The 26867-nt window shown below is 34.7% G+C and overlaps 1 protein-coding gene across 1 annotated transcript in view; it reads right to left on the bottom strand.

Moving 5' to 3' along the window:
* Positions 1–2011: 2011 nt before the first annotated feature.
* FGF10 (fibroblast growth factor 10) overlaps positions 2012–26867 on the bottom strand; it is an 81543-nt gene continuing 56687 nt past the window's right edge. Inside the window, exons 2-3 of the mRNA XM_033111273.1 lie at positions 7698–7801; positions 2012–4864 (exon numbers count right to left, since the gene is read on the bottom strand). Of these exons, the coding sequence (XP_032967164.1) occupies positions 4667–4864; positions 7698–7801 (302 nt within the window). The 3' untranslated portion in view covers positions 2012–4666. The remainder of the gene's footprint in view (positions 4865–7697; positions 7802–26867) is intronic.

A 26867-nucleotide genomic window follows, 5' to 3' on the forward strand; every position in this document is an offset into this window, starting at 1 on the left:
TGAACATAGACTCTTTTGTGGAGAATAATAAAAATACATAAGCTAATACATGCCACATGAATATATGGTTGGCATATGGCTTTTCTCTTTGAGTATGGGATTGTCCGTAGCTGCTATCATAGAGCAACCACATGGAAATGTTCATTATCAGCTAATTAGGAATGAGATCAATTCCTTTGATCTCATTAGTCAGATCATGGTTATTGCATTTTAACTAATATGTGGTGTTTGTAAAGGTGTTTGAGATTATTCACTTGTAAGTGCATTTTGTGCTTTATTTTCTAATCAGCAAAAGAAAAGAGAAGTGCAAGTTACACAGTTTTCTTTTGTCTGATATTGAATGTACACAGCCATAGCAAAAGATATAAAGCAGGTTTTTTCTTTTTTATTTTACAATTTTTAAAAAACAAATGGCATTTGAATTTCAGAATTTATTCTACATGTTAATATACTTGAAATTACTAGTACATACTCTTGGGATAAACTTAAAGAAATACTTATAATGTTCTGTTGTGATATAGATTTATATTTAGTAGGAGGACTACCTCTTTATTCAATGACAACTTGCATTCATCTCAATGATCATTCTATAACGTTTGTAGAATTACAGTGAGTATATTCAGGGCCCTACTCTTGGCCTTAAAACAAAGCAAAACAAAGACAATCTTTCCCTTTTAAAAAAATGTGTGAAAGAAAAATCTTCTGGAGTCTCTGGTTTGAATAAATAGGTGAAGGCTAATTCGAATTAATGAGAAATGCAAGATTAAAAGTGTCTGTTTAAGTCAGTAGTCTCATTTAAATGGATGTAGCTAAGAACTGTTTGGTTTTTGCACTGCTCAGCCCTGACCTTGGCTTGGTGCACGGTTTTCCCTTAGCTCTGATTGTGTAGGCTGCCAGAATCCATACCTTGTCACTCTAGTCACGTGGCTGAAGCTTGGTCAATCACAATACCCATGTCCTTTGTCATACCCATAGCTCTCAGAGGTTATGTTTTTCACACTTGGCCAGGAGGCGTCACACCTAGGATGCTTCCATTTTAGGATCTTGAGAAAAAGGTTTTGGGTTTTGGAGTTAGAAAGAAGTAAATTGAACGAACATAAGCAGCAGCCAAGCAAATAAAGCCAATCAAAGATAAGAGGAATTGAGTGCCTGAGAGGAAACAGATCTTAGTTGCTTCATGTTCCAGTTCTGGTGGAACTCAGAGTTGCCCTTTTCTTTCCAGTATCCTTCCAAAATATCCCTCTTTTTTCCTTACTGTTTAAGTTGCATAAGTCCTGTCTAATGACATAGACAAGAATTCTTAATCAATATGGTATGTGTTTGCATTTAAATGTATTACTTCTAATGCACTAGGTGTCTTCTCTTAAATATTTCATGGCTTGCTATTATTTAAACAAAGTTTGGATTTCACTGGTAAGGAAAAGGTAAATTTTACTTTTGTGAATAATCATAAAACCTGAATTAACAACATCAAAATTATTAGACATGTGCAGCATGGATGTTGTTCTATTTAAATAGTCTCCAGAACCCTGCTTGGGCCCTGGACCCAACTTACTATGTATTTTTCTCTCTCTACTTTTCAAATCAAATTTATTGGCCTACTCTGTCCCCTTGAAATCACATTTTGTAGCCTCCTGGATTTCCTCCCAAAGTTTCATTGTTTCATAAGCCGTCTTGTTTTCAATTCATCCTTCTTTATCCACTGTGTAAACTAGGTGGACCTGAATACTTAGGGAAAATCGAAAGCATTTGGTTGTTATTAGAGTAAGGATAGCTGACTCACACATGTAAAACATTAAATAAACCTTACAAATGTTTGAGTGATTTTTTTCCTGTTGTTTTGTTGTTGTTTGGAGCTGTGGGGCATTTAACCACATCCTGCCATGCACACAACACTTGAGCTTCTCTCTTTATTGCCAGGTATAGTTTTAGGCTAATAAAACAAACTAGGACAATACTTTTATTTTATTTTCCCAAAATTTTTATTAATTTATTTAAATGTAACATGCTATACACTGTTCAGCCTTTTGGGAGGTAGGAGGAGGAAGGGATTCTGTATCTTTATGAGGAATCGCCTCAGAATCAGCACTCAGATGGACACACATTTGTGGCTATGTACCTTGACATTGTGGCGGGGAGTTAATAATCCCACAGAGGCAGAGCTCCCAGAATTGTGATGACATTTTTAAAAAATATACATTATTCAGGGCTGGAACTGCGTTTCCTTCAGTAGCACAATCCAGCTGCAAAGGGGACCAGAATTCTGTCTCAATATCAAGCAAAGATGCCATTTTTGAATGCAGGAGAATCTCATTACTCCTTACCAACCTGTTTCTGTATCTCTATTGAGGGCGTGTGTGTTTGTGTGTGTGTGGAGTAGGGAGAGGTGAGGGAGATGTTTTCTATTTTTGGCTTCTGCAAGCTTTGATACATTTCGCTAGAAGCTGTTTTAGTGTTTTGCGTACTGTAATGATGACTGTTTACACGTAGTCTCTTTGGTAATCTAAATGGCTATGTGAAATGTGAATCCAGTTTGGACCTTATGTGTTTTTACTGTGGTCATCTAATACTATATTTGTCTCATCACATATTTAATTTTGGTTGTGGGTGGTCCACGTTCACGTGTCAGGTGCAATTATTATTTTAAAATCAAAGAACAAAGATCATCTAGGTCTGACAGGAAGGCATGACAGTGTAGCTCTCAGACTTGGTTACCAATTAAATTTTAACATACAGATTCCAACCACAAAAATTAAACATGTTTAGTATTCTATTTGTCACAAGGCAAGTTGGAAGCCAAGCCCCAGGAAATGCGACTTTAACCATAAGCCAAAAACACTGTCTCAAATGCATTTTTGTTTTGAAATCCCAACGTTTTTAAGGAATGAGAAAACTATCACCTGTTATGGGAAAGTTTCTTAATAAAGCTAATTCTTAAATAAGATATTAACTGAAAGTGCTGGTTAAGCATTGACATAATTAAGTTATAAGAGAAGATCACAAAACACCAGGCTTTATAGAGGTTAAACTTTAGTAAAAGGACACATTTAGTGAGTCTTTTCCTTGAACCAAATACTGTGTCCAAACAATAACCAGACTTTTCCAAAACAAGAAATATGAAGATAAAACTGCAGCCTCAAGATACTCTTATAGTTATCACTTGAAGTATTTAGAACAAAGTATTTTTCTACATTTTTAACATCACTACAGACATTGCAAATAAGGCTTATGCATTTATTTAGTGGAATACAAAGTGATGCGGACTCTTATGTACTATTCCCTGTACCTGCTCTAACAAACTGAATTTTGATGTGGTTATATTATGGAACCTCCCAAAGCTCTTTAAATTTACAGAGAATAAGTTTTATTTGGTTTTGTAAAGACTAGATCATACAGCTTGAACAGGTTTCAGTATATGGTTACACATATACCAGGATATATTTTCTCAGATTAAGCCCCTGGGAAAGTTGTACTTCGTCTCGAATTCCTTGATAGTTTCTTTGGGGGAGATGCACTATTTGGGACGTATAAAGGGTTCTTCTGTTTGCAGGCAGCCTGTTTATCACTTATCACTGTGACATATGGCAGAAAATTGTTAGTAAATAATGAGGCTAGGCTACTAAAATGCATTTAACAATTAATTTTCCTTCTTTTAGTATATTCTTAGAGACCCACTGATGTATTGGAAGAGAAGAATTTAGCCTTCTGGTCTATTTCTTAGGAAAGGAAGCCTTAGCAGTGATACATGCTTTTAGATGATGGCAGACATCTCTCACTCAAGCCATGCCACGCACTGTCATATTTATTGTTGATGCTTCTTATTGCAGAAGTGCAAATTAAAGTCCACTGATAGTACACGGGCACTCACACTGCTTCCCCCATTGCATCTCCTATTCTTGATGTGTTTGCCAAATTTTAAAAACACTTTGTCACGAACATGCATGTGGTGTGCTGAAGAAAAAGAAAAGGTAAATCAGAGGGCAGCTGCTGAGGATACTCTTTAAAACCCCAAAAGATATTTAACATCCTATTAAATAAATAACTTAGAAATAGAAAGGGATGAAGGCAGAATGCACAAGCATATCATACTATTTGTTTTGTTAGAACAGTTTTACACTAATGTGTTTATATTTTTTTAATCCTGTCCAATGCTTCCATGATGCCACGCCCAGAGTTCCTTTGGTTGTGCATATAATATGACCCAAGTGCTTTCCAGTAAATGCTTGCGTGTCTTACTGCTCATTGAATCATTAGGCTTGAATGAGCAATGAAAGTCTTTGATTTGAGTTCGTATTCCATAAATAACTTTTCCGAAGATCATTCAACAGATTGTTCCGTGTCCTTTAAGTTCTATTTCAGAAGTTAAAAAACAAAAACATAAACAAAACCTTAACCAAAAACCCAGCCACAATGTTGTTCACTTAGGAATAACTTCCATCCCATTTGATCTGCCTATATCTCGATTATAAGGCATAACACCGAACTAATTAAAAGAACATCGTATGTCAGCAGTGAGTACAACAACCTTCAAAGACTTCCTTTCTTTCAAGCAAGCAGACATCTGCAATGCGTCTTTGTCTTTTGAGTTACTGTCTTCATGAAGAACACCCACTATTCCTGGCAAAAGAGCCTTTGGTTCTACTGCACCCACAAACATTGCCTTCCTCTATGAGTGTACCACCATTGGAAGAAAATGAGCTGAGGTGTTTTTTCTTCGTGTTTTCTGTCCTCTCCTGGGAGCTCCTTTTCCATTCAGTGCCACATACATTTGTCTCCCGTTGTGCTGCCAGTTAAAGGACGCATAGGTGTTGTATCCATTTTCCTCTATCCTCTCCTTCAGCTTACAGTCATTGTTAAATTCTTTCTGTAACAAAAACCCAAAGTTTTTCATTTTTATGATAATACTACTTGATTCTATTTGACACAAACCATCCACAGAACTCCATTTCAAGGGTTTGTTTGCTTTTGACATTTGTACATAAGTTGTGCATGTAATACACAGTCTCAACAACAGAAGAGTAAAACTCATAACCACAAAACAGATTCTGTTTGAAGGCATATGGCTCATTTTAATTGATCATCATAACCACATATTGGGGCCCTTTTAAAAAGCTGGTGTGCCTTGACTATAACACGGTTTAAGTGCCTAGAACGATTATCAAGAAGCAAACATTCCACTAAAAATATTTGTGATGAGTCAATGATAGAGAATAGCGTTATAATTCTTTTTTCAGAGTAAAGACTAGGATGTCTCATGGAAAAAACAGAGTTATAGGAAAACGGTGAGCTCCATTCTTTGAATTCTTAACTGCTTTAGTTTGGATGTGAGGGAAGTGGGTCATTTCTGAAGCCGGAGTCTACAGATTAGTGAGGTACCTCCTCTTCATTATTAATTCCAGAGTGAGATCATGGATTTATGGAATGAATGAGACATCAATCCTTTGTCCTAAAAGATCCCCTTAAAAACACATGGTCACTTGAAACAAAGCCAAAGCTCTATGGCTACAGAGTGGAGTTTCCCAAGATCAAAGCCATCAGGCTTATACAATATAGGCAATACTAGTCACCATGTTTATAATTTCTTTGATATGGTAATTCACAAAGCAAGGTGATCCATGTCCTAGTTTTCAATCACTCTGAGTGCCTGATTGATATTTTCAAGAAGGCTTATGAAATCAGTGGCAATTATTTGAAAAAAATAAAGATAGGAATTATAAGAGTTGTCACCTGATATACAGAATTATATTAGGTGTGTACTCATGAATTTTGATGGTATACCCTTTAGATGCAAAGTTTCTAGTCCTATTCCATCCTGAGCAGGACATTCAATTTGAGTAGATTTTTCTTTTTTTAATTTCAACAAGTTACAATTTTTCACTTTTCCTGATGGTAATGCAAAATCATAAAACAGTGCACTGTGGTTAGAGAATGGGTTTCTCTCTGAGACAGGCTGGAAGTGGAAAGCATAGGCTGTGCTGAGCTGAGCTAATTGGAGAGGTAGTTAGGTTTATGCCTTGCAGAACTCTGGATTGTATGGTTCTAAGCGCTGAGAAAATAGTGGAGGACTAGCAGAACCTCCCCTCTTGAAGTTCACAATCTGTCGGGAGAAGACAGTCAACAAAAACACATTAATAAGAGAAATATCTGACAAATTATTGCAGATAGTTGAAATGGGGTGATGTGATAGAAGCCAAATGAGTATCTACTTTAGCTCTAGAGATAGAATGAAATAATTCACAGAACTTAGACCTCAGGAGGCATAGGCACCGTACATGAGCAATGTTGGGATAGAAATAAGTGTGGGGGAATGGGAGGAAAAGTATTAAATATTTTTATGACCCAGTTAATTTGAGAGGTATCCATTTCTCTTTGATGTCACCTTTTTAAAGAAGTATACTTTATCAATTAAAAATTATTCAATCTGTTATTACAATTAAATTTTTTACATTTTCTCCCTCAATTTAAATTCATATTAGCTGGCTTTACTTTAAAGCATTGGTTTTGACTGTGTGTATGCATCAGTAGCTCTTTAAAGAATATATAGCTGATACTCTTACCCAGTGATTTTGATATAATAGATTAAGGATGGACATGGTTGTGTTCATTGAAAAGGAAAAGGAAAATAATACCTCAAAAGTGATCGTGCTGAGAACCCCTAAATGGAGCCACTTTTTAAAATAGTCTGTTCTCTTCTAGGCTCATTATTAGAGCAATGTATATTAGAAAATTTTAACTAAAATTCCTCTGACCATCTCAACCCAAAATGCATTTACCCTAGCCATAGGGACCAAGTGAAAGTATGTTTGACTCTCCAATTATACATGGACCCGATATGAATAAAATAAAAAGCTATTCTATATCCAGACGAGTGATGATGGATCCAAGTTCCAATGATTCTCAAATTGTTACCAAACCAGTAGCATTAGGAACACCTCGGACCCTGTCAAAAGAGCAAATTCTTAGCCCCTACCAGACTTACTGAACCAGAAAATTTGGGAGTGTATTTTAATAAATCCAGTGATTCTGCCACATCCTTAAGTTTGAGAGCTGCTGGCACTATAATCATCCTCATATTAATCAACAAAATAAGTTTATTTACACATTTTAAAGTGACATTTCTTAATATGGAACACAGGGAGTAGGTACCCAAAGCACTGGCTGGATACCAGCTCCATAACTGAATTAATCACTGTTGTCTAGGTAAATAAAGTCTGAAGTTGATTGAGTGGCACACAAAATGATGAATTTCTGGATATGTCTCCCCATTTCAGATTTTAACAGAATACAAAACACCCAAGTCCCTGTTTTATCTTCAGCTGTAGTATGCATACAGTATATGGTTTTTCTACTCAATTCAGGATCTTTGTTTTCAATAATTCTTCTTCAAGTTGTCTACAGTGCCCATGCCAATTTGACCAGATGCTTCCATGAGAGTCTGACCCGTTAGCAATTCAGAACAGTGACTGATGAATGCCAGCAACAGCCTGTGTGGTAGACTAATGGGTGAACAACAGAAGAGATTATAGAGTTGGAAGAGCTGCCCTGTCAGTCCTTGAAACTCTGGTGACCAGCCCACTATGGCTCTATTTACTAGCAATGGAATGATAACAAAGCTATTCAATGTCTGGTGGAAACATTCCAAAACTGTGGTAGTAATTTATTGCAGTGAATTTTGAAAATAAAAACAGAATACTTACTGAGCCATAGAGCTTCCCCTTCTTGTTCATGGCTAAATAATAGTTGCTGTTAATGGCTTTGACAGCAACAACTCCGATTTCCACTGAAGTTATCTCCAGGATACCTAAAACATAACAATTAAAAAAGGCTACACTTACAGAGTCACATAAATTTAGCTGAAAGAAAGAAAAGTCAGGAACAATTACTGAGTTTATTTTTGATGGTCCTAAAGTCAAAACATTAAAGAAATTGGAAAAAAGCTCCAACTTCTTTCAATGTGCCTAAAAAACCCAGAAATTGTATAGAAATAAATAGTAAGTCTTTAAAAAAATTCCCCTGAAATTTACTCTGAGCATATAGGGAAAATACTGTTTCAATTAAAATGCTTCCTTTGCTAACTCTGCATTTTCAACCCCATAAATATTGAAACAACTCTACTCATCTTAGTCTAGATTTCACAAAAACTTATCAGAGCGCACATCTGTACTATGGTATTAAATTAAATTTATAGCATATGTCAATAATATGTCAGATTTACCTCAATCTGTAAAAACAGTGGTAAACTATTTCTTTGTAGTACACTTAGATAAACTCAATCTTTTGGCTACATTTAACTGATAAATTCATTTTTGGCAAATGCGTTGACATTTTGAGACTCAGAGAGACTAATCCCACATCCACATTGTCTTATCAGTTACTCTGAGTTGGGATAAAAATCCATCAGTAGTTTTTAATGCATTTTTTTTTCTTTTCTAGACAGAAGAGAAAACTGAGAGAGTTAGTAACTGATAGACAAGAGAACTTTCCCCCTAATACACAAGTTTCAGTTGACGCATCTAGAGATAATTTTCTCTGAAAAGTTTATAGGTAGCTAGAGGAAAGGTGTTTGATACTCTACTCAAAATTCCCACCTAGTTTAGGTTAAGAAAACCTCGGATACTAACTACTTATTATCTTGTAACTTTTGGGGAAAGCTTTCTCAGGGTCGAGAAGAAGTGTTGTGATTATCAAAGGCCTCTGGATCCAGAGTGTCCGGGTTTGAATCCCGGCTCTGCATTTATTGGTGAATGACCACAGCAGAAGTCACTCAATTGCCTATGTCTCAATTGCATTTGTGAAATGGGCAACATAATAGTACCTCCCTCATAGTCGTGTTGTGAAGATTAAAACCAGATATACATATAAAATAATTAGAAGTTGCCTAGAGCATAGTGACTCCTTGATTATTATTAAAAGGAAGTTTTCCTCCAAGTTTTAGATTTTGGAACTTCTTTACCAAGCTGTATAATCCTGAGCAGGACACACCAATTGCCATTGGTAGCCCATAAGATCTGGAAGTTGATTATATGTTATCATTTAGCATATATTACCTGTCATCCGAAGAAGTATCATCCTACATGTGGTTGACAAATTGTGTGTTTGTACTCTTCCCATTGGAAAAGAGCGTCTTGTTCTCAAGACATGAACACCTCCCTTTCCTTCACAAGGTGATGCCATGTGGTGATTAGTAGAAACGCTTAAATTTCCCCATTGCAAAGTCGACATAACCAGAGACTTGTGCCAGAACTACATTCCAAGGACCATTCTGCCATGTACCCTATAGGAAGCCTCCTACCTAACACAGTACATCCTCCAATTAATAGCGTGAGATGGATCTCAATTGGCAAGCTCAAACCAAGGAAAGATTGTGAATGGCGAAGGAGACAGTATCTGTAATTTTAACATCTATTTTCTTTAAGCTGGTAGTTGCCCTCAAGGTATGAACACATACACATGTATTTGCATATTGTAAAAAGTACTTTCTCATAGTTTATTTCTTTAATTCCTACAACAGTCCTCTAAGGAGGTATTACTATTCTCAATTACAGATGAAAAAATGGAGGATACTGACATTGTATAACTCATACAATAGATGACAACGTGACATAGGTGAACAATGATGGATTCAACGTTTAAGCCTTTGACTTTCAGAACATTTTGCTCTCCATCTCTGACTATTTTGCCTCTGTATCATATCTCCTCACTCTTTCCCATTCCTGAAAGGGAATCCTGTTGGAAAACCATCTGACAAAATGACTTATCAAGATAATGAATGGTCTTTAACTGGCACGGCACGGAGGATAATGCCTGAGTCTCAGAGAAGGTAATCTAAAATACTTATGTCATAAGCAGAAGACACAGAGCAGGGCAGGTGGCAGAAATCTGGGGCAAAATGTTTAGGCTGCTATTTACTTTGCCTGCCCAAGAGGCAAGTAAACACTGTCAGTCAATTGCAAGGTGTTCCTTACGTTTGCTTTTGTAACTGGAAATTGTTAGATTGAAAAAGAACGAGAATTCTTAGCAAAGAATAAACCAAGATTTTTTTTTTCAAGGTGAACAAGTAGTGGGATTAAGCTGTAGTAACTAAGTTGGGAAAAGGAAAAATATTGTGATATAAATGTTACCAAATCCTTGCCTGATTATTTCTAAGAATGCACTGCACATGGTAGATCATATTTAGCTTCGGAATCCCTGGGTTTCTTTCAGCTTGGCACAAAATAGAAACTCAATATACAAAAACAACCATCAGTCTATTAACCATCTGTCCCACTCTGCAATTATTTAAGACTAGCTTGAAAAGGTTCTGTGTGCTTCAAAATAGAAAAATGGAAGACCTAGGTGATTAAAGGTCCTTTTGAATTCTGAAAATAATTTTTTGGATGTATCATGTGCCAATAAGTCATCATTTGCTAATCTTATGGGCAAGGGACAATGACTGCCTTTATTATAAATGTCTGTGAAGGGGAGGAGTGACTTTCTGAAAAGCTCAAGTCTGACTTCGTTATTTCAAAAAGAATCTCTCCAGTGTTCTCTGTTCTTTGGTGAGGATCATCAAGTTTTCCTATACCAGTATTTTTGGGAAGAGACACCAAAATTCTCTTTGACAGTTGTTAGATTAATAACTTATAGTTCTATTATGTGTATACTTTCATGCAAAATTAAATGCTAATTGAAGGACAGCCTTGTAGTGGAAAGTAAGTGAAGGGCTTCTGGGATCTCTCTGTATTTCTCACAACTTAGGTGAATCTACTATTATCTCAAAATTAAAGTTATAAAAAAAGCACTGATTTGTTCCTCAAAGGAACTGGCACCTGAAAATTACATTATCAATAAAAGGAAACATAAACTATATGTTTCCCATTTGTATAATTTATATAGTTTATAAATTTAAAGACATATTCATGTAGTGAAATTCTATTATTTATATTAAGTTGTAATGTACCAGTATAAGTTGAATATACCAGGTGGTATTGTAAATCTATTTAAAGGCTTTTGGACAGTTTAATTCAAACACATACGAAGACCTATGAGGAGAAGGGCACTCTTTTAGGAAATGGAAATATAAAGTCAAGTTGTAGCTCTCCTCTTGTAAAGCCTATGTCTTGTTGGGAACATAAGAGAGAATTTCAATAAAACATATCAAGTGATAGTAAGTGCTACGATGGGAGACAAGGGAGGCAAAGATAAAGGCAGTTCACACTGGCTGAGGTTCCAAGGCAGACTATCAATTAGAAATGAGACTTGAACTGAGTTTTGTAGGTTGAGTAAGAAGTATCCAGGGAAAAGGTGGGAAGACATGAGTGAAAGCATTAAAGTGAAACCGTATGGTGTTTTCAGAAAAGAATATAAGTTTGGTTTGCCAACTGGAGTAACAGGAACAAGGCAGGAAGTTGTAAGAAGTGAGGTTGGGGAGTTACGTCAGACTCAAGTTACCAACCATCTTGTGTGGATTGTGAAGATTTAGGCAAATTGAAAGTCTTTTATCTAAAAATATATAGCTTTTCAAAGAACATAGTAGAAAAAGCTAGCGTTTAGCAGATTTCTTTAATTAAATAATAGCAATGTTAAGTTTATTTTGAATTATATTTGAAGTTTTAAATAATAAAGTTTGATAATCAATCTTATAAAAGTGATTATGACATAAATCAGCTCCTATTAATGGACAATTTCTACCTAATGATGCGTCATCACCACAGTAATGGAGAGGATTTTGCAAAATGATGAACTCCAAATGGAAATAACTTAGAAGTCACAATTTTCATGTAAATCATCTTTTAACTTACATCTTTTAACTGACATGTTTTGATGAATCATTGAGTAGTTAATCTGAGGAGGTGGCCATTCACAAGTATCTTTCCCAGTTTATCATTCTCATCCTTCTCCAGAAGAGAAATATCTGACCCATTTTCTCCCCAGCAATAATGTTGGACCAAGACTACTTCTGTTTTGGGGATATTAGGATAAACAAGCTATTGGCCTGGGTGGTAGCTTTCTCCTTAAATATTTTTTCACGAACACAGCAAGAGAAAGTAAAACTTTAATAGAATGGATATAGATGGGGAAAGGTGTAAAAGTATATGCAAAATCCCATGAGTCTCTCTTAGATTCTATTCCTTATATAGAATATGAATATATAAAGGAATCCTAGAGATTACTTGAATAACTTAATTCAGCTAATGTATTAAGCACAAATGTGCAGGGTTTGTGTTAGCGTTCATTATGGGACAAACACAGTCTTTACTTTTAAGGAGTCTTAAACCTGGGCAGGATAATGCCATTAATAATTAAAGTCATTAGAACTCAAAGAAAATATATTAAGTGCTATATGAGAGGGAAAATGTGTTGTCATTGTCTTAAGTAGTAAAGAAGTCATCCTGAAAAAGATGTTGGTGTTTGAGGTGAGCCTTTCATGGGTAGGATATTAATAGGTGGGAATGTGGAAAGTTGAGGGGAATGTTCTGGGCGGGGAAACATAAATAGTCAAGAAAGGCATGGAGGAGAGAAGAGAGCTCATTGTATGTTTGAGCCACAGCTGGCACTCCCCACGAGGTCCACTTTGTGGGGCCACCTTCTCGGTAAAAGTAAGGCTTCTGTTTCATTGGGAAGCAGTGGTGCTCTCCCGGGTGAGGAATACACTTTTCAAAAAATTAGTTGTGAAACTTGGAAGCAGCTCAATAGATGTCAGAGCCTCATGAATTCAGAATCAGTCACGTCTGTTATTATTCTCTATAAATATTTTAACTCAAAATAGATTATAATGCTATTTGGTTTGTAGTTTTAGTCCCTGTGCTGAAATATATCATGATTAGTATAATGTAATACATAGATCGTAACCTTTCTAAATTCTCTCTCTTTCTCTCATGAATTGTCAGTGTCCCAAACAGACCTATTATATTCTAATGTAGAAAAACTTACTGAACTCCTTGAGCTCATTGTTACATTTATACTATATACCTCAGAGAATATGTGAACATACCCAGGAGTGTGGGGCTACATGGCTCCAAACGTGTAGTCTTTATTTCAGAATCACTGTGGGTCTCATCTCCTTACTTGTGTATCTTTCTCAAAGAACCACAGCAGGAGCAGTGGTCTTTTCTTATTTTTATTAGAACATTGCGTAGCTCATAATATGTGCTAAATATATATTTATTAAATAAATCAATCAATGAGTGGTCAGTCCATTGACGGGCTGAGTAAAGGAAAACTGGGTATTCGTTAAATATAGATTTTTTTTTCCTTTTGACACTAGAGTCCTATTTATAAAATCTTGAGGTAAATTAATAACTCCACATCTAAATAAAATAAAACTGAAGATAAAAGGAAACGTCTAAATGCTTTATGCTTCAAAGGGAAAAAAATCAGTGCATTACAAAGAATAAGTATATTTTTATTATTTATAGGTCAATTATTATAAATCTGAAATTCCTTGAAATTTTAAAAACAATATATGTATGGCTCTGTGACTATTTACTATTAAAGTTGTGGGGGGAAAAAGGGTTTCAAACATGGATCAGAAAGGCCATCCAGGGTTTGAGATCCCTAGTCAAGGCAACATCCTTGGTTACGAAAAGCACCATTTGGGGTAAATTGAATTGAAAGACAGTTGTAGCATAAAAATCAAGAACTCAGAGTGACTCTCATGTGTCATATGATTTCATGCCTCATTTAATATTCACAAAATATATCGGGTAAATATCATGCTCCATAAATGTTGAAACTGAGCCTTGGAGAAATTAAGTAAATTGGTAAATACATACTCACTGTAGTATAGATTTGGTGTTTGGATCCAAAGCCCATTAGCTTTCCAGTACATGAGGCTTTGTTAAATAAAATTGAAAATAACAAAATAGCAAAAGTAATGACAGTTTTACCTATTTTAAATACTTTTCTCCAGTTTTAGCAAACACTTGATGTTAAAATTTCCAAAATATTTTAGAGAAGCACATGGTTTAGTCAACACAATGGGGTTAACTTCCATATAGATTAATTTTCTAGATAACTAAAGTGTTACAGCTCTTAGACTTTATTAAAAAAAAAATTGGAACCTACATCTTCACACTCATTCATGTCCTTGTTCATATATAGAGATTATAATCAAAATTTAATGTTTATTTTTCTTGATGACTCAGTGTCATCAACATTAGTTCTGATGACTTTCTCTGCTGTGAAAGTAGAATGCTGTCAGGAACTTCTGAGCACCTACATCAAAACGAGATGATAAATCAATATGTAATCTTGTTAGAATTGAGTCAAAAATATGAGTAAATTTTTGCAATGTCCTTTTCTGAGTACAGGATATGAAGTTTTGTGTAGAAACCCTAGTATCTCTTTTTTATAGGTTTTTAGTTACATTCCAGAGGGTGGACATCACAAATGTGGTGTTAAAATTCTGAGGAAACAAAAATACCTAGCTTTATGTCTAGCACAAACTACATTAGTTTAATCTTTAATGTCTACAATAAAACAACTGTAATAATTTTTCCTATGTTGTAAGAATTATAATAGGAAATTTGTAAATGATCTCATGAGGTCGAATTTTGTTTCATAACCACCAGTGTTGAAAAAAATTATACAGAAATTATTTTTTCAGCTGGTACTTAGTTCATTTACAGCCTTGAATTTGTAGAAAACATGATTCTACTCATGGTTCTTGACAGTAAAATGCTACTTTGCATCTGGGAAGTCCAATAGATTCTAGGTTTATATGATCATGTCTAGAAAAAAATACATAGTAGTTTTCAATATCTAAATAATTTCCATCATAACAATTAGAATTATTTCAAATAACAACATTTACACCTCTCTTTAATGTGAAACAGAGCTAAATTAAGTAAAGCCTCAAAAAAATTAATGTGAACTGTTGAACTCCCACTCAGCTCAAAGAACCTTCTTGAATACTGTGCTAAGAGTCTTGACTAAACTTTAGCCTGGCTTTCATCTGCACTAGGTTGTATCCCTAAAGGTGACTCCAGCCCCTGGGCTGAGTCTTTACTTAAGAAAATTCAATGCCTCCAAACTGCAAATTGTACATTGTACCAACCCACCTTGCCAAACCATATTTGGTAATTCTTCACTTACTCTCTCCTCTGATTTTTCATTTATATGTAACCTCTGGTCTCTTTTTTGTCCCACCTTTTTCATTTCCCCATAATCCCTTTGTTCCCTGTCTGTTCGCTGTTAAAAATCTCGGTCACCTTTGTCTTAATTGGACTTGAGCTCTGTTAAGACTGTAGTCTCTCTCCCTTACTGCAGTAGTCTGAATAAAATCTGCCTGTCATCTTTAACAAGCATCTGATGCTGGTTTTGCTTTGTTTGTTTGCTTGCTTGACAATTACATGACATAGAAAAATATATTGGAGATTATAAATTAGAAAACTTTCACCAAATTCATGGGTAGCATGTGCCTAGAAAAATATTCCACAAGTGGTGAATGCAAAAAGGAAAAAAAAATGAGTTTTTGAAGACTGGGAAAGGAAAACACCTAGTGGAGGAGCAATAGAACTATGTTGATATCTCTTAGCTTAAGAGTCCCCACATGCTTTAAACCCGTTTGGGACTGAATAGTTTCTTGATTCAACAATTTCAAAAAGTACATCTATATCTAACTCAACTGTCTTGAGAGAATGTCAAAATGTACCAAAGTAATTTTTGTAAAACCTACTTATTTTCCTGTCTCATTTCTCTCCACCCTGTTGCCCCATGTCTGTCTGTCTGTCTCTCTCAAACACACACACACACACACACACACACACACGCACAATGAGGTTGATAATAATCTCACACACAAATTTAAAAGAAACAGCAAAGTCACATTTCATGTGATGAAATTAATGGAGGAGCTTGGGTGTAAATGCAAGGGATATAAGTGGAGCAGAAGAACTTGTCTCAGCATCTCAGCTCTGCTATTTAACTAGCTGTGTGACCTTGGATAAGTCAATAATTCTCCCTGAGTCTTGGTTTCCTTGGGGCTAATTACCTGTAGCTCACAGGATTGCATAGAATCTCAGACAATGGATATCGAGTAGTCATTTATTGTCTGCTGAATCGGAATAGGTGGCAAGTTAACCAGTCTTTTATATCAGTGGTTCTCAAATTTGAGCATGCATCAGGATTATCTGGAAGGTGCCAAAGAATTAGATTTTCTAGCAATTTCCCAGGCAATCATGATTCTGCTGGTCCAAGGACCACACACTGTCTTCTATACACTATGATTCAGAGAAAGAACAGGGCTTTGCTATATTAAAAAAAAAGCATTGACAGAAACATGTGCAGAAAGGAAGAACCACAAGCAGGAATACACACAACTAATGGTAGCAGCTTAATATCAAAGAAACATTTTTAAAGAATGTGGAAATAAGTACTGGGTTTTTCTTTTGCTTTTTAAAATCAGGTGTGGTACTTTTTAAACATCTGCATAACTGTGATATGTGGATTTGAAATTCATTTACAAATATACTTCATTGTTGTCTGCCCATTTGTCAGACTTTCAATAAGATTATTATCAGAATCTTTATTTTGTTCTCCTTAACAACAGTATGGAAATGTTGGAGGAAACTTAATCGCCTTCAACTACTCCTTTAAGTATTTTATAGGCAATCTGATAGGACTAATTGTGTTGATACTCTAGGAATTAAAGAACTATATGACCTCCTTAAAGTTACTCTCATGGCCAAGAAATTGTTACAAATGAGTAGGTATTCGCTTGATCCTCCACCCTCCACCCAGAGTTAAAGGCATATGCTTGCTCTAGAATGATCTCACCACCTTTAAAAGGAGGATACTAAAGTGGGTTAATCATTAATCTAGGTGTGGTATACCTTGTACTATTAGACTCTGGTGACCTGTTCAGCATAATGCAATAGAGCTATTTAGTTTCTCTGTTAGTCACAGTTCTTTCAGATATCCTTGACATTCATTTAGAATTGCAGACAGAAACAGGACCTACATTTGCAGAATATGTTTATCATCTCTGTATAAGAAGATATATCCTCCTCAATATGCTAAGACCAAAAAATGACCTTTTACATTCTCACCGGGTACTTCAAGTTGTAGAATATATGCAGTGATTAGTTTGGCCTTACCGACATGCACAGTGGCAAATTCTAGGAGAATTTCTCAATTTAAAGGCTGTATTTAATTGACCAGTATTGTAATTTAACCATTGTCATTGGCCTAGTATTAAAAGTATCAGAAACTAACAACCTAATCTATGGACAATATTGCTCAGTTGTAAATTAAGTGTTAATGTATGTTAAAGATTAATATCCTAGTGCATTTTTTTGCAAATGAAATGTGACTGAGGTTTTCAATGTTGATCATTATTTAATATGGTCATCTAATGTGTGTCTTTATGACACTGCTAGATCAATTAATTTAGTAAACTAAACTTTTTTTCCCTCACCAGCAGAGATATTTTTTAACTTTTATTGAACTATGTCATGAAATAGATAATTATCAATATTATAACAACAGTGCCATGTTTCAAATATTACCTTCTGTGTTCTCAGTCTATAATCACAATGACATACATTTTATATTTCTACGGATGAGAATTTATTTGAAATTCTTGAGAATTATCCACAGGAATTACTGATATAAATTCAATTAACTTGCAAAATGAGAAAAGATTGTATGGCTCATTTTGTATGAAATAAAAAAACAGAAAAGCTTGTGTGCCCCTTGAAGATAGGAACCCTACCCCCCTCCCAGCTACCAGTAATCTAGGAAAAAAATACTGGAAATACTTACATGTTTGAGACATTTGTTTTGACCCAAGATAATTGACATCGTATACCGTTTTACAATGGGATAAGTGGTGAGAAATAGCACGAAACAGAACAGTTTAAAAAGGAGGATGTGGATACACTCAAAAAAAGCCCAGCACAATTTATTTGAATGGTAATAAGGTCAGGAGCAAGGCAGAGAGTAATTACCAAAAATATTTTTTTAAAGATAAACTTATATTTGTATCAGAAAATAGATGTTTATATAAAGTTTTATAAAGTTCTTTATTAGTTTTGCTTCTCTCTCTCTCTCTCTCTCTCTCTCTCTCTCTCTCTCTCTCTCTCTCTCTCTCTCTCTCTCTCTCTCTCTTCCTCTTTTCCCCCTGCCCCACTCTGTCGTAAATAAATCAGTTCTTCAAAAAAATTCTAGAAAGTTAGAAATTCTGGTTTTTGGGGTTTTTTTGCCAGGACATCCTGGCCACACCCCACTTTGGCCCTAATCTTATTACATCTCCTACATTTCATATTTGGGGGGAAAGCCTGAGAGAATTCTAATGTGGCTTGTATCTTCTCACTGAGGCAATCACTTGTAATGTTATTGCTGCTGTAAACATCTATAGAGAATTCAAAATGATACTAGAAATGTGTTATGCTCTAGTAAAAGCCAAAGAACTACCCCAATTTTTTAGCTCTATTGTGGTAAGGAAGCATTGGGAAGCATGTTGAGTGTAATACTGCCCCCCCACGCACCAAAAAACAAACAAACAAACAAAAAACTAAGTCATTATAAATTACTTTGAGAAATAGTCTATATTCAATCAAAATTTATGGTCAGTCTCATTTAAAGCACAGATTTCAGAGTCTCTGAATCAAGTAAAATTACTAAATAAAAAAAACCTAATCTCATTTATTTAGTGAGAAAAGTTCAGATCATTTAAGGCTTAAGAAAAAAGTAGGTTTTAACAAATTGTAGAATCAGAGACGAGTTTGACAAAATCGAGAGTTTATTTGATTCATCTCTGATTCTCTTCTGTAATAGATGACAAGTAGAGACCGAGAGACATTGAGGGACTTATCTATTCACCTCTAGAAGATTACTTATAGCCTGAAATAAATAGTTAGTACATGTTCTTTCTACTATACCATGAGGCGCCTATAACATTTATAAACTGTTGGCAGCCAGGCAAAGATTTTATATCTAATTAATGTTTCATAGGCTAATTTATCTTGTTCATTACACAGAAACAATTCATTCTAGTTGAGCTCAAAAACTGCATTTTTTTTATTAAGGAAGAAAAATTTAAAAGCCAACATAAATGGTTAGAGGAATTACTTCATGGCATATCTCACTAAATGATCACCAGGTCAATACAGATACTTTAGAGATGTTTCTGTAACATGTCTACCACATTTACTCAAGTTTTTATGAACTTCTTTAGTATAACTAAATATAATATAGATATATTTGCTCATCAATGCAGTGAAAAGAATAAAATATGTCAGTAGAGCTCATCTTGATGTTGAGTTTCTGGCAAGAAAAAAACTCTCTTGATGCATTGAAGTGTTCATAAATTAGCTAAGCATGATCAGCCCTAAGTAGTTTAAAATACTTAATGTAGAAGAAGCTTTAAGGTGCAAGCTCAAGGCTCACTTTGCGCATGTATATTGTAACTTTGCCAAGCTGTCCAACATGGTATGGAATACTATATAATTCTTAACTCTTTCAAAGATTCTTTCCATAGTTACTTAGAGAGTGTGTAATTATAACACTTGCAAAGAAATATAAATATTACTATTAGTATGTATATTTTTATTTGATAGTGCAAAGTTACCTATATACTTGCCAAAGCGAAACATTGATTAATTTGCCATATATAAAACTATATGTTTCTGTAACTCATGATAATGAAATAAGAAATCCTGCCTTCCACTGAAAAGCAGGGAATTTAATTAAAATATTCATGAAGATCATGGCCCTGTGAACTGAAGACTGCCCTTTGTTGGCCAGGCAATAAGTGGAAGTGATTCTTCATGACTCAAGTCCATGGAAATGCCCTCTCATTGCCACAACACAAAGCTGGCAATAAATGAAGAAATGTATATAAATATATGAGGTGTCAATGTTTAGATTGAAAAAAATTAATTACAGTAAAAGACACATTGACATTAATCCCCCTTAAAATACTCCCCCTCACTTTGAACACACTTATCCCATTGTTCTTGCCAATTTCCGAAGCAGTTCTGGAAATCCTCTTTCGTGAATGTCTTTAGTTGCGCTATCATGGCTGCCTTGATGTCCTGAATCGATTCAAAACGTTTACCTTCCATGGGCATTTTGATTTTGAAGAAGAATCAAAAGTCGCACAAGTGTCAAATCCAGTGAATAAGGTGGATGAGAACACACCGTAATGTTTTTATTTGACAGAAATTGCCATATACCAGAAGTGATGAGTGACATGGAGCATTTTCATGATGGAAGAGGAAGTAAAGACACTCACAAAAGAGGACTTCCAGAACTGCTTCAGAAAGTGGCAAGAACAATGGGATAAGTGTGTATGAAGCAAGCGGGAGTATTTTGAGGGGGATTAATGTCAAGGTGTCTTTTACTGTAATAATTTTTTTTTATTTAAACATTCACCGTATTTAGTGATCATGCCTTGTATATACATGTTTCAGACAAATGTTCTTGGTGCAAGTCTTAGTAAACTGTTCGGAATAAAAGCTGAAAGTTCAGCTTTTAAAAGTATATGATAGATTACAACTACTATGTACTTGAATTCTCATGCATATAAGACATTTCTGGTACCCCAATTACAAGAAAAAGAGATAAAAAGGAAACCCCAAACTAAAAGTTAACAACAGGAAAGAAACACCAAGAGAAATAAAAGTATTGGATTGATTTGATTTTGTATATCTTGCATTAAAATGCATGTTCAAACAACGCTAATTGCAAATGCCTCATTTTACTCAATTCAAATTTTATCCAAAATTGTTTAAACCTTTAAAAATTTGGAAAAAAAGAACAATATTTTTAAAAAGTTATCATAAACTTCTTTGTAGTACACCTCAGTTCAGCTGGATAAAATAGTACTTACATTTTGAAGAAATGTTTCCATTTACATCTGTTGGTCAAAATCTGAAAGCGTTTCCCTCCAAAGAAAGACTCGTTTGATAATTCATATCAATTGTAAGAAGGAACTTTAATTGACTTACTCAATTCTGACTAGCTTATAAAGTAATGTCAAAAATTAAGTTCAACTGTAATAAAATAACAATGTATAATAATTTAAGATGATTAGAATTTTGATGCATAGATATGGTATAAGGAAAACAGAAGCTAGAAAGGACCATAAAAATTTGAAAATAATTTGTCAAATTGCCTTCAAAATAGCAAAAATAATTCTAGGTAAAGTGGTTGGTTTTTAGCAAGTAAGGTTAATAAACTAATGAAAACATCTATAAAAGAAGAATGAGCAACATTCAGTAGTTTTATACTGTTTCATTTCTGGTTTCACTATTTCCTTCTCTACTAATTCAAGAAGGTCAGAAAAAAACCCTGTGATTTTAATATAACTTAATTTAATACAAACATTGAAACATTTCAGTGTAGATTATTCTTGGATAAGATTCAAAGTAAACACTGTTTACTTGTTTTCATACAATGGTCTTTATAGATGATGTCCATTTAATATCATATGTCAAATTTAATATCATAATATAATTTTAGAAGGGGATGTATTTGAAGTTTCGGTATTTTACCAAAACAGATTCAGAAACAAGATCCATAATACAGCATAGATTTCATAGTCACTGTTATTAAATAGATGAATAGAAACATGCACATTTGTCTTATACAAACTGTTTAGGAAAACAATTTTAAAAATTAAAAAACCTTAATCAAACATAAATAAATACAATAGACATGTCCTTAAAAAATTTAAAAAATTTGATTAAACTATGGCAGACCATGGGAATGGAACTCAGGAATAGAACTCTATTAAGCAATTTTTACTTATGGATAGGTTACAGCTACAGTGTAGCTGAATTTCTTTATGCATTGATATAAAAACTGGTTATATTTTCAAATCAAGGAGAAATGTTCAGTGTGCAGATTTCAGATCCTTTCAAAAGTTTGATCTTTGATCATTTGGCAGAAATGAGAACTATGCTGAAGAACGAGAAAAGTGAATTTGGTTGGAGGTAGGAAGAGACTCAACTTACCCCTAGTTTATTGAAAACAGATTTCTGTTTCTCCCTATGAGCCACATCTGTACTACCAGTACCTAGACCATGGCAGGTACTCAATATAAAATCATAGAACAAAAATAATTAGTTTATCTGAAGAAAGTAATATGCAAAGTAACTTACCAACTTTGGCAAACTTACTTTCCTTTGGAAAGAGGAAAGGAAAGCTAATCTCCATTGGCAGATATTCCCTGTTTATCTGTGTGCCAACCTAACCCAGAATACTCAGTTGGGTAAAATCAGAAGCCAAGGAATATAGAGGAACACACCCTCTACCCACAACCCCCACCCCCATGCTCCAATTTGTCTTCCGTCCTCAGCATGATCTCTAGTCTGGAGGCTGATTTCTTACATTATTTCATACATGTCTATTCAACTCAAAGTAATAGGTACTCCGAGGACTGATTACCAAATGTAACCCTATGAAAATCACATTATATGAAAGCCACGAACTAAGCATAAAACGGCCACTGTGACTTGCATGTTATAGATAAAGAATAAAATGAAATCCCAAGCCTAAATCCAGAATTATTCTGTTCAGTCTTTTCCAGCTAAATTCCATGTGCTTCAACCACAATAAAAGTCAAGGACCACTTTGTTTCCTTTCCTTACATAGTCTGTGTACAGTCATAAGAACCTGTTTTAAAACATGGAAAAAAAAGTCCTCTAACCACTGAGCTCAATACCTCAGTCCACACCCTGGATGATCTTTGTTTCAGAAACTTGGTCAAGAATGTTGAGGTAATGAGGTCTGTTGCAAATGTCCAAATATAAACAATTGTTTGTTGACTCTAAAACCCTGATGGGTGTTTTCATCTTGAGTGCTTAACAGCTTTCTGACATGGTGAAAGATCCTATCTATTCCTGTAGCCAAGAAACAGCCTTCTCATCCCTCTTTGCTTTTTCAGTCAACACTTTAAGTCCAGAGAGGATGACAAAGACTTTTCTTTATGTTGAGACTTAAAAGCTACTGGGAAGAGTACAACCATTTCACACCCTTCCTCTTTCATCATCATCAGCTCCTCTTTTTATTGTTTCTCTAACCTGCCCGTTGACAAAAACAGCCGCTAATAATTATGTTTGCGGTACTAGGCTATGTGATCTAATTGCACAGACTTGTGCCACATGTCTTATCCAGTTACACAAACTTGATTTCCAAAAAGAGAGCTTCACAGACATTTTCTTAGCTGTCTTCACAGTCAAAATTTCAAGGGATATGCACACTACTGTTAACTGGTTATACTTGAAAATTGTTTTCATGGGTTTTTTTTTTTTTTTTTTTTTTTTCCTTTCACCTTCATTCAACCCCTCCAAAAATTCTGATATCTCTGGAGAGTGAGGATTGTGCTACTCATTGGAATCTGATAGTTTTCTTTTTTCAATTGCCCTTGCTAGCTAACTACTATGCAAGGTAATAACACTGAAAAAAAGTCAGAGATATTTTTGACTTTTGTCTTCTCTTTCGGTAGACAAAATTTTCTGGCAAATTTATTAATAGGCAGAAAAAAATATATAACCAGTTATTTTCTTTGCAAGATATTTTCTCAAACAGATTCTGTATATTTCCCTTATTCCTCACCATAACCTGACAATCTCACGTATATTAAATACTTTTAAAAAGTAAAAAAAAAAACATTTAAGGAAAATTATCTCAGGTAGATTTCAATCCAGAATAACCTGACATAATTGAAAAATTGATATTACTAATGAAGATTTTGCTCTTGCTGTTAGCAAATAGGTACAGCTCTTTTGACTTTACCAATTCTCGTTTTCATTACATCTGAGGAAGCAGATTTCTTCTCACTTGGCTGGTGTATTTTGATCATTAGCTTTTAACTTAACATCACTGTCTTCTCCTTCATCCACACCTCCAATCTAAATAATCTAAACCCATATCTACATAATTTAAATGAAAAATAAATTATCCAATATCAGAAACATTCGCTTTGACATTTATGGCTCAGACCTTCTAAGTCGTTCTGCAAAATTACCATCTAGTCTCCAATAAAAAGCAGCCGTTTCAGGTAGCAAAATCTTGCCAAGCTAAAGCCCAACCCTTAAGAATGGATAATTGGCAAGCTCTTGTTCTGATACATCCTTAGTCTCTACTGAATCTGGACAAACAACTGTGAATTTGCATCAAATTCCTCTTTATAAAATTGGTAGCCGGGCTTCCTACAGAGACATAGAATTTCAGAGCCATAGTTTCCCCCAGGGTACCTGCCAGTACAAAGCTTGTCTAGGATAAGCCACATAAATAGCAGTTTCCTCTTGTCATTCTTAAGCCGTCCTTTTTTATATTTATGATCTCATCCTCCTGAGTTAAATATTTTGCATGTATTTCTGCTACTTCCATATCTATCTGATACTTATTCAAAAACTGTAAGTTACTTAATCCTTCAGTAAATAGCTTTTCAGCATTTCCAAAAGTATTGAATTCTAGAAAGAAAGTTGGCATTTGTAAACAAAGTGCAAGGAGACAGTAGTAGTTGATACTTCTTGTTCTAAACATATGTTACAATTTATGTTACAATTGAGCAGGTCCCATGCCTTTATCTCTGGGAGCTGTGAAGTTGACTGCTTATAAGTTCTCATTGCCTAATTAATGCTTATTTAAAATTCACCTAAGTAAATCTAACATGGATAGGAAGTTGGTTTCTGTTAGTTGTCCCACCTTTCACCCTAACACACATCTGGGAAATATTCAGTTAAAAATCAGGTCCAAACCTTTTGGCATTAACTACCTCAAAACATTAAGATATCACCAGCAATTTGCCTCTGCTTCAGAAAATTAAAAGCATATTTGAGATATAAACATGAATATGCCACTAATATTACTGGCAATAGTTGAGGGCTGTTCTTTTATTATAATGGGGAAAAAGAAGGAATATTATCAGATGAAATAGGTAAAGTAAGTCCAAATGGCAATATTAATCTCCTAAAATAGCTGCATATACATTTTTATGTGAATACTAAAAAATGAAGTTTATTAAATGCTACTGTTTTTTCTTTATGATTGTTATACTTTTGGTTTGGTAGAAAACACATACCCCATATAAATAGTATATAATCTAGTCTATCTCTTAGGAAAATCAAATTTATAATTTAAATTGTTTAAATATTAGATTATGGATCACTAGCTCAATTGAGTAGACATCATTTGTTTTGCTAAGATTATTGCCTATTTATTTTAAAATAGAAAAACAAAACAAAAATGAATAAATAAAAATAAAACCCTATCTAGATCTTTTACTTCAGAGTCTGACCAAATCTTAGTGACTGTCTTTTGCGTTTATATTCTTGATAATTAAAAGTTGGCTTGTGGGTAACTCTCATTATAAACAGTTATGGCTGGTAAAATTATGACAGCTGGTTATGACATCATTTATACACTACAGCTAAAAGTAAAAGGAAAGATAGGTAAATGGGAAGTGACTCTGAAAATGTATTTGGGAGCTAGATTTAAATTTCTTTGTCAAGGTAGAAATTAAACAAGATTAGGTATTTCTTAAAAATTTTACGCACTTATTTTAGGAGCTTCTTTGTTGCTGGGGTCACTCCATAAAGACTCTGCTTTGCTACATTTTCATCTTGGAGCTTTGCTCAACAACTGGGACTCTGTCTAAGAAACTGCTTACATCAGCATCCAAATGCTTATGCCTATCAATTTTGTGAGATTTTAGATTTTATTAAATAATTGCATTGGTAAGTAAGAGAAAGAAAAAGGAAGAGGAAATTGAGAATGTGGCTCTTTGTTCCTTAATTTGAGATTTAGAGACTTTTCTCACGTGATTTCCATGTTTGGTTCAATGTTTTCTAAAACAGCATTGACATTTAAAACATTCTTTAAAAGGTCATTTTGAAGACACGAGCAATTTGTACTAAGGGTGTTATATATGCAGTTAGGGTTCCTTTCTTTGTAGAGACTTGCCAGCTCTTAGATGAATAAAGATCCACAGCTTAGTTTTCATCATCTTTTGTATCTTTGGATCTGACACAATGTTGCTGTTCCCATGTTGCATGCAAAAAAACATATGGAATGGAGACTTAAAAGCAGTTAACAGCCAAGCTATTGTAACACACATAACCGAAGACCACCAAGAGCAGAAATCATGCTAGCTAGCATCATGCTAAAAGGAATGTGAAACCGTGCCATAAATATTATGGTTACTCAATACTTAGTGATTCGTTGATATCTACATGTGGACACTTTGGGGCTAGATCTGGAGACATCTAGGCTTGTGTTCTGACAGTAGTGCAGTTGATCATAAATAACTAAGGAAAAAAAACAACAACAAATGCCTCTGTTTCCATCTCTCTCTCTTAAGAAACAACCACTAACAGTCTTAAACCTGCCATATGTGTTAAACACAATTATGAACTCCATTTTACCAAGGAACACTATAGGGATATGTTTAACATCTTGTTAAAATCTCTTTCTAGTCTTGGTAGGGAATCAGCTTTGGCTTGGCAAACTGTAAGCTATATGAATTTGGAAGAGCCAGCTAACCTCTCGGAATCTCCTTCCTCATTTGTAAAATAAGGAGGTTGCCCCAGAGGTGATTATCAAAGCCTTTTCCAGCTTTACAAATTCTATGATCTAAGAACAAGAGCCAACATTACAATTTAGGATTTGGCACCTGGCTTTATACTATGATAGTGCCATGGAATTGCTTATTTAATCTCATATGTTGCCTTTCTCTATGCCTGCTTTGACTTTGTTGTTTTTCCTTTAAAGGAACTAAGCATACTATCCCTTTGGCAACTGTGGGTGGTTTCTTAAAAGAACTTTTCATCATACTTGGGAAATCAATGCAACACCTAGTGGTGTGCATGTCCTACTGCCCTCTAGTGGGTGAAACCATATCTTCCCTTTATATGATTAAGATCAAGCTACACAAG

Source organism: Rhinolophus ferrumequinum, chromosome 7 (genome assembly GCF_004115265.2).
Source record: "Rhinolophus ferrumequinum isolate MPI-CBG mRhiFer1 chromosome 7, mRhiFer1_v1.p, whole genome shotgun sequence".
Taxonomy (NCBI): Eukaryota; Metazoa; Chordata; class Mammalia; order Chiroptera; family Rhinolophidae; genus Rhinolophus; species Rhinolophus ferrumequinum.